General features: G+C 34.2%; 1 protein-coding gene and 1 pseudogene across 1 annotated transcript; both read left to right on the top strand.

Annotated features, from left to right (window-relative positions):
* The first annotated feature begins 770 nt into the window (after positions 1 to 770).
* On the top strand, positions 771 to 1701 carry LOC141574853 (olfactory receptor 4A47-like; annotated as a pseudogene).
* Positions 1702 to 12972: 11271 nt separating this feature from the next.
* LOC105076408 (olfactory receptor 4A15-like) lies at positions 12973 to 13926 on the top strand. The gene has a single exon (XM_074352112.1). The coding sequence runs from the start codon at positions 12973 to 12975 to the stop codon at positions 13924 to 13926; it is 954 nt and encodes a 317-aa protein (XP_074208213.1).
* Positions 13927 to 19879: the final 5953 nt, after the last annotated feature.

The following is a 19879-nucleotide window of genomic DNA, read 5'->3' as shown; positions in this document are numbered from 1 at the left end:
TCTGAACAATTACTTTGAAGGTGGTACCATTTCATGAGGTGGGAAACACATTGGTTATTGTGGACATTTTAAATGATGTTTTATATATATTAAATTGATACCCAGCTGGAGATGACCAAAATTGCACATGCTGCTTATACATGTAGAGACAGAGGCTGGTGGTACAAAACTGGACGGCTTCAGCAATGAATCATCAGGAAAAGGGGGAATGTCCACCTAAGACAGTAATAAAGAAGTTTGGGTAGTTCTGAGACAGTTCAGGGCACTGGCCATCTATTCATATTTTGATCTACCTACACTGGGATGTGTAAATTAGCTTATGTGGGTGTCAAGTATTACATTTTTGGGACTTACAAATGGTATACCTTCATGGAATTTCCTTCCCATCTTTTCTTGTCCTTTCACTTTCTCTTAGAAGCTTAGCTAAGGAATTACATTTTTAGAGAAGCCTTCTTTAACTTTAGTTTGACTAATACATTCCTACTCTTTGACTCTTAGCTTTCTGTAAATATTAGTGATGCTTTTCATTACGTGGATCTGAAGCTGTTTGATTCCTGATAATATATCATATCACAGAGAGGGAACTATGCCTTATCCAACTTGGTAATCACAATATCTATGATACATTGGGCACAAATACTTCATACATATTGTTTTAACGGAATGGATAAATAAAATATAAAACTGCAATGAATACATTTAAAAGTTATCTGCCTTGTTTTGTAGGTAAAATGCTTCTGATATGTGAAATCACCTCCTGTACAGACTAGATGGAACCAAGGGACAATGTAACTTATTTCATCCTCCTGGGCCTCACACAGGATCCAAAGGAGCAGAAAGTCCTTTTTGTTATGTTCTTGCTCTTCTACATTTTGACCTTGTTGTGCAAACTGCTCATTATTGTAACTATAACTGTCAGTACGACCCTGAAGTCACCAATGTACTTTTTTCTTGCTAGCCTATCATTTATGGGTGCCACTTATTCATCTTCTTTTACCCCCAGATTGATTTCAGACTTATTATTTGGGGGAAAATACCATATCCTCTGAATCTTGCATGACTCAGCTGTTTACAGAGCACATTTTTGGTGGGTCAGAGTTCTTCCTTCTGTTGGTGATGGCCTATGACCACTTTGTGGCCATCTGTAAACACTTGCATTATTTGGTTATCATGAGGCAAAGGGTGTGTGTTGTGCTGGTGATGGTGTCTTGGGTTGGAGGTTTTCTGCACTCAGTTATTCAAGTTAGCACTATTTATAGGCTCCCATTCTGCAGCCCCAATGTCATTGATCACTTTATCTGTGATGTGTACCCCTTACTGAAACTTGTCTGCACTGACATATATGTCATTGGCCTCTTTGTAGTGGCTAGTGGAGGACTGATCTGCACTACTGTGTTTCTGCTCTTACTCATCTCCTATGGAGTCATCTTGCACTCTCTAAAGAACCTGAGTCAGGAAGGGAGGTGGAAAGTCCTCCAGACCTTTGGTTCCCACATCACTGTGGTTGTCTGCTTTTTTGTTCCCTGTATTTTCATATAGGCAAGACCTGCTAAGACCTTCCCCTTTGACAAATCATTAAACATGTCTTATACAGTCTTAACCCCCATGCTGAATCCATTAACCTACAGTTCAAGAAATTCAGAGATGACTAATGCTATGAAGAAGCTCTGGAGGAAAAAAGTCAGATCAAGTATTAAATAATTGCTTTATTCATCATAAAGGAAGTAATTTAGCATTAGGGCTGATCTCCCAGGATGTAAAAGTCTTCATTAATCTGCATGAAACTTTCTTTTTCCCTGAAGGATTAATGGTAATTATAATTCAAATTGAACTGTATGTTTGTGCTATTAATAAAAATTCCTTGCTAGAATATAAACTATATGATGTCTGGTTTGTCACTTTGCCTAAAATGTTGGAATGCGTTTCTAGTAAGGAGTCAATAAGTAATATATAATTTATTAGTCAATAAAATTTTTATTGAGTTACAGTGATTTTTAATTTCTGCATTTTCTTTTAGTAGTTTCTCATTCTTAGCTTTATTTTCAGTTGATTATCTTTTTTATCTTTCTGTACTAATCAAAATATTTAATTTTGCATGGACTCATTTATTCAATTTCATTTTCCTTACATAAGAAATTTTTAGTGTAATATTTTAATTTTTAAAATAAGTTCATAAGTGTGATGAAGAATAATAAGTATTAGAAATAAGATGTATGCAAAATAAAATAGTGTAGAATAAACCTCCTACATATCCCATGCCAGTGTCTCCTAGTCTTTTTAGATATAGTCACTATACTCTGATTTTAAGGTTCTTCAAGTCATTATTCTTGTATTTTTCCATATATGTGTATGTTTATGTTTCAAGTGTACAAATTTTGCAGCTTATTACTCTGTGTTCTGAAAATCTTTACATACCATTTTATATAGACTTAAATCATTCTCTGTTTCTTCAAAATTCTTTAGTTTATAAAGGATACACAAAAGTCGATATATCTGTTTTTCTCTATGTTTTTTCCCAGTTTTTTATGTTAAATAGTTCTGCAATGAAATATTTTTGAAATTTTGTAAGTATAAGCTCCTAGATATGAAATCATTAAGTCAATTGGTATATGTAGTTATAATGTTGATACAAAGGTAAAATTGTTGAGTCAATTGTTATGTGATTTATAATGTTGGTGGCCAAAATGCCATCCGTAAGCTTGTACCAAACTCACTACTCCTTTATTTCTGGAAAATACCTGTTTTGTGGCATTATCAAACAACCAATGTTTAGTAAACATTTATGGTATTTGAAAATCTAAATGAAGAAATATTGTTTCACTTGTATACTTTAATTATAAATAAATATAATTGAATTTGGACATCCATTCACATGTTTAAAGTGATTTGTATTACTTTCTCATGAATTGCAAAGTAATTAATTTTGCATTTTATTTGACTGCTGATACTTTTCATACTGATTTAATGATTTAATCATATGCAGATGAAATTGTCCCATTCCCATGCATATTAAATTATTACTTGTCAGTTTGTGATTTGCCTCAGAGGGTTTGTACTGTGCAGAATATTTTGGTCCATATAGAAATATTTTTACCTTTACATAATTAAATCTATCAACATTTCCTTTGTATTTTATAACTTACTTAGAATTTTCCTATTTCAATGTTACCAAATTATTTTTCCACATTTTCCAACATTTAACTTTTGAGGTCTTTTTGTTGTTTCACATTTTATGTTTAAATTTTTATACAATCTACACATTATCTTGATGTAAGGAGTTCATTAGGGATCATATTTCAATTATTTTTTGAGATGGTCATTTATATAGATGCATACTTTCCCCATAATTTTGATATTCCAAGTATTCATTCTAAAAATGGCATGTGACTGGATCCAATTCAGACCTCTATTATCTTCCATTGATCTCTATATTCATGTGTCATTCAACACAGGATGTAACTGTATTTGATTTAAAATACACTTTGATACCTTATGAGCCAAGGACTTCTTCATTACAATTACTTATCAGAACTATGTCTATTCTTGCATAATTATATTTCAAAATAAGCTAGTCTGGTAAAAAATTAGTTAGTTGGTATTTGCAATAAGTTTTTATTTAGAAAGAACTTGTATCTTTAGAGAATTGAGAAATTTTATTCACAAACTCGGTAGGTCTTTCCACTTAACAAGTCTTCTTTTATGTTCATGTATATCTAGTATGTTTCTTTGTAATTTTAGTCATTTTGATTTTTTTTTTTTGCTGCTATTATAAATAGAATCTTGTCTTATACTTTCCAAGTGTTTCAATGTAGGAAGTATTTGTACTTTCCATTTTTACATAATATTTAATCTTTACAGTACAGCATTCTTCCTTTTTAGTCTGCTTTATAAGTTTTGACAAAATGCAGATGGTTGTGTACCACTATCACAATTATTACGCAAAATATTTCATCACAAAAAATATTTCCTCATGTCTCTTTGTAATCACTTCCTCCCTTCACCTCCAGGTCCTGGCAAACACTAATCCATTTCTATTCCTATAGCTTTGTCTTTTCCAGATGGTCATATAAATTGAATCACATAGTATGTATTCTTTCTTTCTCCCAGCTTTGTTGATGTATAGGTGACAAAATAAAACTGTATATATTTAAGATGTACAGTGTGATGATTTAATATACATATAGATCATGAAATGATAATCACAATCAACCTAAATAACACATCCATCACCTCACATAATTATCATTTTGATATTTGGGTTAGTTTTTCTTTTGGTAAGACCCCCTTAAAATCTACTCTCTTAGTAGATTTCAAGTGGGCAATAATGTATTATTAACTGTAACCACCTTGCTGTATATTAGATTCCCCATAACTTATTTATCTTATAACTGGAAGTTGGTATGTTTTGAGCAATTTATCCCCAGTTATCCCACCCTCCAGCCCCTGGGAATCCACATTCTGCTTACTATCTGCTTCCTTGAGCTTGACTGTTTTAGATTGCACAAGTAAGTGAGGTAATACAATTTTCATCTTTCTGTATCTGGTTTATTGCACTTAATGTCCTCCATGTTCATTCATATTTCCAAAGGCAGAATTTCTTTCCTTTTGTGACTGAATAATATTCCATTTGTATATATATCCCATTTTTTTTTGTCCATTTAGTTGTTGAAAGACACTTAGGTTGTTTTCATAACTTGGCTATTGTGAAAAATGCTTCAATTTATGTGGGAGTGTAAGTATTTCTTCAAGATATTGATATTATTTCCTTTCTACATGTACCCAGAAGGGGGATTGATAGATCATATGTTAGTTCTTTTTTAAATTTATGTTAGGGATGTCTGTATTATTTTCCATAATAGTAGCATCAATTCATAGTCCTGTTAACAATGTACAAGCATTCTAAATTTTCTGCAACTTCATCAACATTCCCTTTTTATGAGGACTTCAATGACATAAAATTAGAAATCAACCACAGAAAGAAAAATAAGAAAAAAAATGACTGCATGGAGACTAAACAACATGCTTCTACAAAACCAATGAGTCAATGATAAAATCAAAGAATAAATTTAAAAATACCTTAGGGCAAATGACAATGAAAACACAATCACACAGAATCTATAGGATGCAACAAAAGCACTCCTAAGAAGGAAGTTCATAGAGCTAGAGGCCTTTCTCAAAAGATTGTTCCACCTAAAAGAATAAAGAAAGAAGAATAAACAAAACCTAAAGTCAGCAGAAGGAAAGAAATAATAAAAATCAGGGAGGAAATAAATAAAAAAAGAGATTAAAAAAAAGAAAAAATCAATCAAATCAAGAATTGGTTTTTTGAAAGTGCAAACAAAATAAACAAACCTCTGGCCAGTCTCACCAAGAAGAAAAGAGAGAGGGTGCAAATAAACAAAATAAAAAATGAAAATGGAAAATCACAATCAACACCACAGAAATATAAAAAATAAAAAATAAGGGAATACTATGAAAATGTATATGGAAACAAGTTGGAAAACCTAGGAGAAATGGGCAAGTTTCTAGAAACATACAGTCCACCAAAACTGAATCTAGAAGAAATAGATCATTTGAACAGACTGATCACTAAAAGTGAAATAGAACCAGTGGTAAAAAAACCTCCCTGCAAATAAAATTCCAGGACCAGCAAAAATAAACAAATGGGGCCTGATTAATTAAACTCATAATCTTTCAGAGCAGGGGAAACCATAGGCAACACAATATAAAAACCTATGGAATGGGAGAAAATATTTACAGTGATGCAACTGACAAAGGTTTAATTTCCAGGATATATTACAGTTAATATGACTAAATGACAAACAAACAAGCCTATCCTACCATGAGAAGATCTAAACAAGCAATTCACCAATTAAGACATACAAATGGCCAATAGGCATATAAAAAATGCTCAATATTGCTAATTATCAGAGAAATGCAAATCAAAACGAGTTATCATCTCACATCAGTCAGAATGGTCATCATTAAAGAGCCCACAAACAATAAATGCTGGAGAGGGTGTGGGGAGAAGGGAACCCTCCTATACTGCTGTTGTGAGTGTAGTTTGGTGCAGCCATTATGGTAAACAATATGGAGACTGCTAAAAAAAAATAAAAACCAGCTTGTCATATGATCTATCAATCCCACTCTTGAGCATAGATCCAGAGGGAGCTCTAATTGAAAAAGATACACACACCCCAGTATTCATAGCAGCAGTATTTACAATAGCCAAGAATGGAAATAATCTAAAAGCCCATCAACAGAAAACTAGATAAAGAAGTTATGGTGTATTTGTACAATGAAATAGTACTCAGTGATTTAAAAAAAAAAAACTAAAATAATGCCATTTTGCAGCAACAAGGATTGAACTGGTGATTGTCATTCTAAGTGAAGTAAGCCCAAAAGAGAAAGAAAAATAACATATTATATTATTCATATGTGTCATCTAAAAGAAAAAATGACACAAATGAACTTACTTACAAGAGAAACAGAATCTCAAACATAGAAAAGAAACTAATAGTTACAAAGGGGAAATGAGGGTGGGAAGGAATAAATTGAGGGTTCGAGATTTGCAGATACTAACTACTGAACATAAAAATAGATGAAAAACAGGTTTCTTCTGTATAGTACAGGGAACTATACTCAATATCTTATAGTAACCGAGAATGAGAAAATATGTGAATACAACTATGTGTACATATATGTATGACTGAGACATTATGCTGTACACCAGAAATTTACACAATATTATAAACTGAGTATACTTCAATAAAAATAAAATAAAATAAAATAAATAAAATAAAATTAGTGTGATTTACTCTTTTTCATGTGATTATGGCTATACTCTATCTTCCTTGGAATTGTTACTTCTCTCTTTTTTTCTCTATAGTTTTTTTCAGTTTCCTTCACTCTCCTCTCAGGCTTGGATCATAAGCTCCAGAGATCTCTCTAATGGAATTTAAATCTTGCTTCTTTAGGATTATTTTGAATCTTGTGTATTCTTTGTTATGCTGCATGTGTGAGTTATGTGCGATCTTATGTGCCTGTTGTATGTTTTATTAGACTATGTGTACAGAGATTCAGATTTAAGGAGCTGCAATAGCTATGTTAAAGACCTCTGGATTTAGTTTATGTATTCCTTATATTAATTTATAATTGTCTCTTTCAAATTATGAGTCTTTATCTATTTTTGCATTTCTTTTTAAGAGAGATTCTTTTCTCTTGGACAGAAGTTCTGAGTTGGAATTTTGTATGTGGATGTTATCTGAGTTAAATTGAAACATTTAATAAATCACTTATGGATAATCTCACTAAGTACATCTGCTATACACAAAGACCATCTTTTTAATTCACTCCAGTACCACCTTGGATTTGAAGATTTCACTGAGTAACTGAAAATAAAGGATTCTTGTTCAAGCAAGCTTATGTATTTGCTATTAATAAGTGACTCACTCTTTGGTATTAGAATGATATTTTTCTAGTTAATTCCCCTAATGTGATTGGCAGGAGAAGCCTCTGAAAATATACAATGCATTGGAAGGCACTTATGGAAGATCTCAGTTCTCTAGAGCATGATTCCTTGGTGAGTTTAATGTTGAATGAGCAGCCTTGGGGACAAACTGTTTTGACAACTCTGAAGTAATTTATTGTTCATTGTTGATTAAGTTCCCAAACACATCTTCAATTAACTGGGGGAAGATTTCTCCTTGGGTATTTATGTCACTGTCAAGATGTAAGAGAGAAGCTTAGTAGATAATAAAGAGATAATCTTAGTAGATGAGAATCATATTAAAATATTCATATAAATGCTTTTGAAAAATCCAAAATAAAGCCCATTTTAAAAAATTATCCAGCTTTCTGTATTATTGACTAACACTATTTTCTTTTTTCTTTTTTTAAGTTTCATACATATATTTTTTTAACATTTTTTATTGATTTATAATCATTTTACAATGTTGTGTCAAATTCCAGTGTTCAGCACAATTTTTCAGTCATTCATGGACATATACACACTCGTCACATTTTTTTCTCTGTGAGTTATCATAACATTTTGTGTATATTTCCCTGTGCTATTTCAAAATTGTAGAATAGACTAACACTATTTTCAAAGCTTTATTCAATTAATTTGGTCAGTTAAACATCATTATAAAGTTTTAAATTTGATCTGGAAATATATTTCCAGTGACAGCTTTCAAATTCAGTGACTTACCATCCATATCAATTGCATATTCCTGAAGCCAACTCTGAATAATTCTATAATCTAAACTGCAAAATGTTTATCAAAGTTGAAGAACATGGTCATGGTCAAGAGATGTATGCTTATGTGACAAAATGATTAAGTGTATCCTGATCTCTCTGCAGTCATACCAGGTTTGATGTGGTGGAAATTCTGACTTATCTTCATAGAACTAAACTTTCATCTTCAAGGACCAAAGACAGAAGTGGGGAAGTCTGTATTTGGAACAAGGGACTGAAGAGGAAATAGAAAACCCAGGTAACATATTTACAAAAACTCTTTCCTGCTATAAGAATGGGGAAAAGAGACTTACTTGAAATTAATGATGTATATTTCTTAAGAAGCAAGTTTTATCATATGACCTCAAACATTTTATACCAGAAGCTCCAGGAATAATATAATGCATGCATTTTCTCCATTTTGTAAAATATTATTGGAATAAGAACAATGATAATAATTTTCTCCAATGTTTTGTATTAGAGTTCTTTACATGCATACTGAGCTATGCATTTCAGAATTCACAGAGCAAAACACAACATAACAACATAACCTGCCACTTATATAGTCTTCACAATAATTTATTTTAGATTTCATTATACAGTGTAGAGACTTCAACAACTATTTTATATTTTAATATATTTAAAATAATGGAAACAATATAGCTCTTTATAAATTGTTACCTTATGCATGATATCTTTAAATGTTCTGGTTCTCTGTAGAGATTTTATTTATTGATAATTTTTAATGTGGTAAACTATACATAACACATTTTTGTGTACCCATCACATTCTCCATCTCCAGAACTTTACCATCATCTCAAACTGAAACTCTGTACCCATTAGACAGTAACTGTCCATCTCCTCATCCCTCCAGTCGCCGGGAACCACTGCTTTACTCTCTGTATCTTAGAACATGACCCTTCTAGGTACCTCAGAAAAGGGAGATCATAAAATATTTGTCTTTTTCTGTCTGGCTTATTGCACTTATAATAACCTCTTCAAGCTTCATCCATGTTGTAGCATATCTCAGAATTTCATTTCTATTTAAGGCTGACATCTACCACAATTTGTTTATACATTCATTAGTTGTTGGACATTTGGGTTGTTTCCACCTTTTGGCTATTGTGAATAATTCTGCTATGAACATTGTTATAAAAATATCAGTTAGAGTCTCTACTTCCTATTCTTTTGTGTATAAACTCTCAATAACATTTTTTAATATGTAAACTAACAGCCTCATTACAAAGGGAAACTCAAAACTTACAATGTGAAAACTCGAGTTCAGAGACATTTAGTTACTTTTTAGATTCATTGACCTATGACCTATACTTATCCATTATTGGAAAATGAATTTTAGTATCTGTGGAAACAGAATTCATGTATATTTTTAGATACAAGATTTACAGACTCAAATAAAATGCCAATATCTATTTGTCCGTGGGTATATGACATGGATATTTTCTCATTTTGAGGGACTTAAAAATACTGTAAATGAAAAAGAACACATCACATTATGCACTCAGTTGACCTCTTAATTTATGGAAAGATCCCTCAGATTAAGATTAGTTTTAATGATACATTTCAAAGAGAATGTGATTTGGAGAAAGACAGACAGGGCAATTTCCACACATTAATGTAAACAATGAAAAGAAGACAGTTTCCAGAATTGCATACGGTAATGACACAGTCAATCCATCCATCACTTGGGGAATGATCCTTTGGATAACTAGACAAAAGAGTGGATTTGGGGGAAAACTTACATAAAACTAATGTAGAGATGAGACACTGAAATTACGTGGGGAAACAATCAGCTGCTTGACAACTTGGACTCAGGTGGCTGTGCCTGTCTTAGGTTGCCCCCTCAGGGGATCTTACCCGGCATTGGCTACCCAGCCTTCTCACATCTGAGTCTGCAGCTTTTTATAACTTGTTTTCCATTCCAGCCCAAGGCTGTTTTGGGGATAGAAGACTAACAGCAGGCACACCCATTGTTTATAGCCAGGGGCCTGGGTCATTTCTAAAACCTCAAGGCAGTTGCTAAGCACATTTTCTTTAAGGAGATAAGTGGCTGGGATCTGTTACAATTTGTTAACCCAATCATGGGCTCCCACATTTAAATTTTTTTTTTTCTTTTTAAAAAGTATGATGAGCTGGTTAGGTGTTTAATAGGACCTCAAAATTTTTGCTACATCATTTTTTAGACAGTGCTCAATCATTAAGAAAAAGCTATTGGTTCCATGGGAAATAACTATATAGAAAGTTAAATAGGAACACATCTAGGCATGAATTGTGATCATATGTTTCAAATGGATCTAGACTGAAACAATATTTCAGGGTCTATAATTTTCAATGTCCTTCTAATTGAGTTTTTTCCCAGTATTTTATATCTTTCATACCATTTGTTTTCCATCTAATGTTGCTGAATTTGACACAGTGTAGACCTACTTAGTTTATCTTATTTTATTTATCTTGGTGGGATAGTTATCATAGACTTAGATTTTTGAGCATTCTTTAAAGATTTTATTTGTTCCCATTGAATATGTTAAGAAATTTGAAGAGTCTCACAAATGTTTGAGACAGGTCTATTTAGTCTTAATAAAGTGCAATATTGATAAAGTATAGAAATTTTTATTACTCTAAGTCAAATTAATTAGTTTTGAACAGTTTAGAATAGTAATCATGTTCATAAGAACATTTTAACAGTCAAATATTTATTGATCACTTAAAATGCATAAGGCACATTCATAGATCCTAGAGATACAATTATTGATAAGGTATGGTTATTGACCCAATAGATCCAACCGGTGACAGTGGAAAAGCAGCTAGAGACACATGAGTTGTAAGTGCTCCATAGGTCAAGGACTTAGACTCTCCTATTAGAAGTTACCTCTTGAATCCTCAGACAACTCCTATGAAGTGTATTTATTTTCCATTACAAATGTGGATGTAGCATCCTCATTGTGCTCGGGGACACTGAATTATGTATTATGCAATGAAATGCCGGAGTTCAGAAGATGGAATTCCTTTAGGCAGCTGGTTTTGTCTACTCATGCATCTGAAAGTTCAGGTTTTGATTTTCTCATTTTCCTTTACTCTGGAAGTCTAAAGGTTCTGAGAGGCAAGTCCTGGTGCTGATGCTGAGTTAACACTCCAATCCACCTCCAGATTGACAGCTCAGGAAATTCAAAATTCCTTTACTTCTAAATAACTCACTCAATGCCTCTAAACAAAACCACATACAAATTTCAAAGCATATTTTATTCAGCTGATAGTCTTTGACATTTTCTAGCTGCCTTTTTTCTGTCATCTCTTAACTTCTCTCCTCTATACTTTTATTCTTCTGCTGATGTCTGAGTACAAATTGGTTCATGAGAGGCACAAAGAATAGAAAAAAACCCTGCCCTTCACAAATGGCAGTCTATAAATGTAGACACTGGAATGGAGCACATTTGAGATAGTCCTGCCAAAATGAAATTATCCACATTACATGTAAAACTGGACCTGGATCATATCAGAAATGCCCAATAGATGACTGAGTTTCCTCAAGTGAGTATGAGTGTCCTAAGTTCCACACAGACTAAGATAATCAAGAACTTACAATATGAACAAAATAACTAATCTAGTTTACTCATTACTTTAATAATCAAATAACCTTTAATGCACACTAATTCACCCTGATTAATATAAAGAGAGTCTACCAGTGGAAGTGTTAGAATCCAGTTTGAGATAAAGGCTTCTATGAAAAGAATTCAGAAACACATCTGGGAAGATAATCACCTTTTCAGTAAGAATGAATTGGGACATGATTTTTCCAAGATGACTGAGCCAAATCAAATAATATATTTCTTGATTTTGGTATAGAATTCTTTCTCCTATACCACAACTATGTCTCAAATTTTATTTTGGCATTTTTAATTAAGCTATGCTTAGCGACAATTGATTCTGAACAATTTGGAAAGTAGGAAAAATGTCAATGTAGTATCAATCACTTCGGTTTATACTGTCTAATTTTCTCTAATAACATTGTGATAAGTGTCATTTTAGTTTGTGTTTGTTGGGGGTGCATCTTTAAATAAAACATTACTTTCATTGTACTTTATTGGGAAGAATTTTAGACATTATCTCTGTTCAGTTGTTCTCTAATGAGTTTTGAAGTTCAGTTTATTTAAACAGAGTTTAACAAGCTTCTAATGAATACTCGTGATGAGCCTGGTTCTTTCACACTGTGGGTGACTTAATTCTTGATTTTTGGAGCTCACAGTAATTCAGAGAGATAGTTATCTAAATGTAAGCCAATAGTTTTATGCTCCATGACTAAGCATTACTTTACATAAATATATAAATCAGTTATTAGAGATGAGATTGTTTTCACGGTGGGCCTCAGAAGCCAAAATGTGTTCAGGAAAAATAGAAATGGTATATCAAGGCAAAAGTGTCATCTTTGTGAGAGAGATTGTGGAAAAAGCAGCTTTCTTATTGTGTGGTATGCCACCTCTCAGGTATGCCTCCCAGTTAGAATACTGACCTCTCATCACTGTAGTTGAAGCAAGGAATTTGTGATATTGAATGGAGTGCTTGTGGGAGGAGATTCCAAAATCTCATTGTGTGAACCCTCGTGGATAAAACACTGTGCAGTAAGATATCACAGTTTTGACAGAAAGCTTGCAATCCTCTCTAAGTCATTGTTGGCCCTTTTGTTTGCAGACTCTGACACTTGATCAACACCTTTGGATCACCATGGAAAATAGGAACAATGTGACTGAGTTCATCCTGCTGGGGCTCACACAGAACCCTGAGATGCAAAAAGTTCTATTTGTCCCCTTCTTACTCATCTACCTCGTGACCATAGCGGGCAATCTGCTTATCATGGTGACCATCATGGCCAGCCGGTCCCTGGGTTCCCCCACGTACTTTTTTCTGGCTTATTTATCATTTATAGATACTGTCTATTCTACTGCCATTGCTCCCAAAATGATCACCGACTTGCTTCATGAGAAAAAGACTATTTCCTTCCAGGCTTGTATGACTCAAGTCTTTATAGATCATCTGTTTGCTGGTGTTGAAGTCATTCTCCTGGTGGTGATGGCCTATCACCGATACGTAGCCATCTGTAAGCCTCTTCATTATTTGGTCATCATGAATCGGCGGGTATGTGTTCTCATGCTGCTGCTGGCCTCGACTGGAGGCTTTCTGCACTCATTGGTTCAATTTCTCTTCATTCATCAGCTCCCATTCTGTGGCCCCAATGTCATTGACAACTTCCTGTGTGATATGTACCCCTTATTGAAGCTTGCTTGCACCAACACCCACCTCATTGGACTCTCCATGATAGCTAATGGAGGGGCAATCTGCACTGTTGTCTTCTTCACTCTTTTAGTTTCCTATGGGGTCATATTACACTCCCTTAAGGTGCATGGTGTGGGAGGAAATCACAAAGCCTTCCACACTTGTGCATCACATATGACGGTGGTCATTTTATTCTTTGTTCCCTGTATCTTTCTGTATGCAAGGCCTAATGTCAACTTTCCCATTGACAAATCCATGATGGTAGTTGTAACTTTTATAACTCCCATGTTGAACCCCTTAATCTATACCTTGAGAAATGCAGAAATGAAAAATGCCATGAAGAAACTCTGGAGTAAAAATCTGACTTTAGGTGGAAAAGGGCTGTATCCCTCATGTAGGACATGATATTCATTCTTTTACAGAATCATGGAATACTTTAAACTACACGTGATTGCATTTAAAACATCATTTCCTTTGGGTTATTTAGCCTATTTGTTCTGAAACAGCTATACAAATTAATCTTTTTGTAAGTGGAATATTTTATAGTCCTTAAGACCAAGAGAATTGCATAGGTTTAATTTCTTATATATGTATTCATAGTGTATGAAGATTCCTTACCTACAACAATTTTTTGGTTTTATTTCAAGTTCTTGTTTGTGGGGTATGGTACCATTCTGGTATAGAGAAACACGACCTAAAAGAACTTGTTTCTTTTATTCTGAGAGGGTGAAATTTGAAATTAAAAATTTAGATTGTTTTAAAAACATTAATCTAACAATAAAAATAAATGTCTCAGTCAAATTAATTAATTTAAAGTTTCACAGCACATGTTCATAGCAAAGGATAAATCCACAAGACATGAACTTTGTGAAATTTATGCTGTAATGGTAGGGTGTGGTTGATTTTCTTTACTGATCAAGTTTTTGACTAAGAATTAAATTTTTAAACCCCTTGCTGTGAACCTAGCTCAAGTGGCCTCCCCAGTAGTTGAATATATATTTAAGTCACTCAAATCATCTATATCTTCAGAGTCTGGCTTCATTAAATTAAACTATCTGGGTTTAGAGCTTTTTGTTTAATGCAATAAATATTTAACATCAGGGATACAGATTATTTTGATTTACATAATGAATGCTTTTCTGATTCTCCATAAACTATGAGTTCTTGACTTAAGTGATGAATCGAAAGTATCTTCTCTGTTTACAGTACCTCTATGGTGGCTTTGGGGAACAAATACTGCATTACAAAGATCGGTTTTAAGGCTCTGGCATTACAAGCTTCCTGTCAAAATGCAACTCACAACTTAGACACTCAGGTCCAAAATATGCCTTCTTTTTATTTTTTTTCTCAATTTATAACTGAAATCACTCAGTGTGCTTAGCAATACTAATGCCTCCATATGTTTGAGATGTTTTGAATTGATACCAACAATAAAGTTTTATCTATTCTTCAGTGAAGGAAATAAAAAGTACTCTAGGTCTTTTAATTAGAAAGAAATCTAATACTTCAAAAACGGTCAGATTTTAAGGAGCTAACTGTTGGATTTGAAGATGCTCATTAGAGGGAGCATGATTGGGATCAAGGATTCACCACCTGTGCTGTACATAGGGATGAGGAAGCTGGACTCAGGGTGAAATATCTCTGCATGCACTTCTCAAATTCCTTCCCTGCTCTGAGATAAATAATTTTCTTTAAATATTTTACTTTTTTTATATTTACATCTTTCAACCACAAAGGATATATATTTTTAGGTATGGTATGAGATGGGTGTATATGTTGCTTTCTTATAAGGATAAGTACCTTTCCCCAGTACATTTATTGAACAATTCTGTTACCAATTAGCCTGCAATGCCACTACTTCTTTCATATATAAAGATCTATGTATCTATTATTCTATTACTTAGCTTTCTATTTTGTTCATTTAGCGTATCTACCATGAGCCAGTACTACAACATCTAAATTACAGCAGTGTTACACATACCATTGCCATATAAAAAAAAAAAAAACACCTCAAAATTTAGTGATTTAAAACACCAACATTCACTTTATTTCAGATGGTTTCAGTGGGTCAGGAATTTGATCAGTTCATTTGGGACTTCAAGTCTTAGCTACTCCCATAAGTTTGCTGTTAGAAATTGGCTAAGACAGAAGTCATCTAAAAAGTTTCTTCACTCATACCTGTCATGCAGGCTGGAAAGCCTTGAGCAGCAGGGACTGGAATAGCTGTACTCTTTGAGATAGTAAGAGTGAGGTTCTAATCCAATGGAACTGGCATTTTGATAAGAAATGAAAAGTACACCAGAGCTTGCTCTCTGATGTTTGCTTAGAGGAAAGGCCATGTTGTTGCAGAAAAATTGGCCCCCATCCATGATGAGCCTAATTGAAACTCAAAGATGTGGTCTTGATGCAGGAAAGATGGATGTGGGGCATGAGGAGGGCCATGTCCCAGGCTTCAGCTGAGCCCCTGGGATGTGCCCCACCAAGTGTGAGTCCTTGGCTTTGCACAAGAAAGAATTCAAGAGTGAGCCACAGTTGAGTAAAGGTAGATTTATTCAGAGGTACATTTTAAGGCAAGAGAAAGGCCACAAAGTGTGGGTGTTGGCTGCTCAAATTAACAGTAGGTACACACTCCATAGACTGAGTGTGGGCTGTCTCTGAACAGAGAGAGAGAGAGAGGAGAGAGATGTGGTGGTTGTGAGGAACCATGTTGCCAGTTTTTATGGTCTCAGTGGCTTCATATGCTAATAAGTGGAAGGAGCAGTCTAACTAGTCTGGGGAAGGGGCTGGGATTCCCAGGAAGTTGGCCATTTCCCACTCTGAGACCTTTTGTGGCTAGCCTTGGGGCTTCCATGGCACCTGTGGTCATGTTACTCACCAAGGTAATATGTTACAGTGAGCATATAATGAGGCTCAAGGTCTGCTAGAAGTCAAATCACCCACCATCTTGAGCCTCAGGGCCTACTGGGGGTTGAATCTTTCACCATTTTGATGTTAATTGCTGTAACATTCCTTGAATGGCTGTGCCCTGACCCCTTTTTGTCTCAGTCTTAGGGCTTAGAAGAGAAGAAACAGCTTTATTGATTTGCCAGGCAAAGGGAGTTCACAGCAGGCTAGTGCCTTCAAAACTGTGAACAGGGTGATTACACAGCCATAGCTTAAACAAAACAACAATCAACAGAATTATTTTCTTCTCATAAGACTCAGAGTGGCATCATGGTGTCTCCAGGTGACCAGTTCTATAGAGGCTAGTAGTTGTCACTCTTTCCATCTCTTTATTTTATAAGCACCCAAGGTGTGGTCTTCTTGGGAATTCAGGCTATTTTGTAAGGTTACAGTCCCGTGACTTTCTCCCTGGTGAATGACTCAGAGACTTAGCATGATTATTACTTTTGATTACTGGAATAAAGTAGAAACAGTAAAATTAATAGCTTTACTTTAACAATGGGCCTTGAGCTGTGAGTAGAAACCGGTCAGTCCAGTTAGTTGACTGTGTTAAGGGCAAGTATAAGAATAAGCAATCTGTTAGCCTAAGTGCAGCCATTTTATTAATTCTCCTCCAACATGAGGATAGAGGAGAGAGAAGGTGGCCATTTTTAAATTGGGAAGAAAGTTCTCACCAGAACCCCACCCTGCAGGCACCTTGATCTTGGATGTCCAGCTTCCACAACGGTGAGAAAATAAATATCCATTGTTTAAGCTATCCAATCTGAAGTATTTTGCTGTGAAAACCCAAGCCAAGTAATATGATGATGATGATGATGATGATGATGATGATGGTGATCAAATATAATCTAAATTTGGTGAACAGTGGTCTGAATTGAGTAAACAGATTCAATTCAGAAAAATCATGGCTCCTCATCCAATCACCAGATGTGGATAATTTCCAAATCAGAGGGTCTTTTTGTTTGTTTTTGTTTTTTTAAATGAAGGCTACATCAGGTAATTTTGAATGGGAACTCTGTGATAGCAGCACAAATAGGTGATGTGGATCTTCAACCTAATCTTTCTCTGAGGGAGGTGAGACCATTTACTGGGGTAATTGTGCTCTGGACAAATAGAAATACTTAAATCTTTCTGGAGATTACTTGAGATAGATTCTAAGCTAACACTCACTCCTGGGTGGCAGAATGCCGCTATGGTCCACTGGTCAGAAAGCCAACTGATGTTTGTTTATCTGAAACATACAGATTATCAGATTTTTTTTTCTAAAAAACAAATGGGCTTGTTTGGCACCAGCAAGAACTGCAATTTGAGACCTGTAACCATGTTGAACAATGTACAGTTCTATCCATGGCAAGGAAAAGAGAATGCTTTCATAAAGGGGTAAAGGGATTTGGGAGGGCTATAGTAAGTAAAGGGCCCATGACTTTTCATTGGCTGAGCCCTTGTCAGGAAAGAAGAATCTTTCTTCTTTTGTTAGTCTCTGCTATGTTGCAGAACAGAAGAGTTCCCCCTCATGGTCTCCCAACTCTATTTAATTGAATTTCTATTTATTAATTGCTTTACAAGATGAGAATATTGGCCCAAAGCTCTCTCAATGGGTGAGTTCTGCATATCTAGTGGACTATGGGTATTCTACAGAAGGCATAAATTTCCATATTGTGTCCCTGATGCATGAGTAAATTTATTTCAATATAAAGGACTGGGTAGAAGTATTTGGAACTAATCTCCCCTTCCAAATAGTAAAGAAAAAGCAGCACCACATTCTTGTGCTGACAAAGAGATCTGATATATACAGGAAATAACATCTTATCATGTTCCCACATAATTTACTTGTTTGGTTTAAGGATAAAATGGAGAGACATACTAAATTGGTATGGAAAATGGGAGCTTAAAAACAATCCTGTTCTTTTTAAAGAAAAATCTCTTTTAAAAATATCATTTCTTTGTGTGATTTTCCTTTATATAAGAAATCCTATAGGATAGAGTCAAAGATGTATTTTTTTATGACCTCTCAACATCTTCATTTCCCCAGGCACATCTCACTTGGGAAACAATGAGGCTTATTAAAGTAATTACAGAGATCAATTGGGCAAATGTAACAATGTCTTTTGTTTGAATTACTTTTGTTTGAATGTAACAAGTAAGAATATCAGCTATTCTGTGTAGAGAAAAGATTAAACAGGTTGGAATATAAGAAAACCTGAATTCTTATTTTTAATCTGACAGCATCAGAATGTGCAATTTTAGATATGTTCCTTTCCTTCCCTGGGTGTCAGGTTTTTCTATGTAAAAGAAAAATAATGAATTAGATACTTTCTAATAACCCTTTCAATTCTCAATGCCTATGATTTTATTGCATGTTTGTTTATTTGTAGATCAAATTCTGGCCTCCATGTATGCAAATTTTTAGAGAGCTCATTTATAATATAGTATGAAATCCAGGAATATTATTCTGCTTATGGTGAACCATACCCAACACTTCTAGAGATTTCAGCTCTTACCTTATACTAGCTAACAGCTTGGAACAAACTTGAAATAATGTATACATCTCATAGGGTTACTCTGAGATTAAATATGAAAGAGAAGTCAAGAAGAGCTTGTCACATGATTTTTAATTTTTTTTAATTTTTAAAATTTTTGAAGTATAGCCAGTTTACAATATTGCATCAATTTCTGGTGTACAGCATAATGTTTATGTCATACATATACAAACACATATTCTTTTTCATTATAGAGTACTACAAGATATTGAATATATTTCCATGGACTATGCAGTATAGAATTGTTGTTTATATATTTTATATATAATAGCTATTATCTGCAAATCTTGAACTCCCAATACACCTTCCCAACCCCTGTCACCCTGGTAACCCTGTTTGTTTTTCATGTCTGTGAGTCTGTTTCTGTTCTGTAAGTAAGTCCATTAGTGTCTTTTTTTAATATTTCACATATAAGTGATATCAGATGTTATTTTTCTTTCTCTTTCAGGCTTACTTCACTTAGAAAGGTAATATCCTGGTCCATCCATTTCAGATGCAAATGGTATCTTTATGGCTAAGTAGTATTCCATTATATAAATATATCATAATCTCTTTATCCAGTCATCTGTTGATGGACACTTAGATTGCTGCCATGTCTTGGCTATTGTAAATAGTGCTGCTATGAACATCAGGGTGCATGTATCTTTTCAAATTAGTTTCTTCCAGATATATGCTTAGGAGTGGGATTGTTGAATCATACAGTTGTCTAGTTTAAGTTATATAGGAATCTCCATACTGTTTTCCATAATGGCTGCAACAAACTACATTCCCACTAACAGCACAGGAGTGTTCCCTGTCCTCCACATCCACTCCATATTCACATAATACTTTTTTAAATAGCAAATTTAGGGAAGATTAGAAATGGACAAAGTTAT

The sequence above is a fragment of the Camelus bactrianus genome, chromosome 23, assembly GCF_048773025.1.
Source record: "Camelus bactrianus isolate YW-2024 breed Bactrian camel chromosome 23, ASM4877302v1, whole genome shotgun sequence".
NCBI classification, from domain to species: domain Eukaryota; kingdom Metazoa; phylum Chordata; class Mammalia; order Artiodactyla; family Camelidae; genus Camelus; species Camelus bactrianus.
The sequence above is the reverse complement of the archived record's forward strand: the minus strand, read 5'-3'. Positions and strand labels throughout refer to the sequence as shown.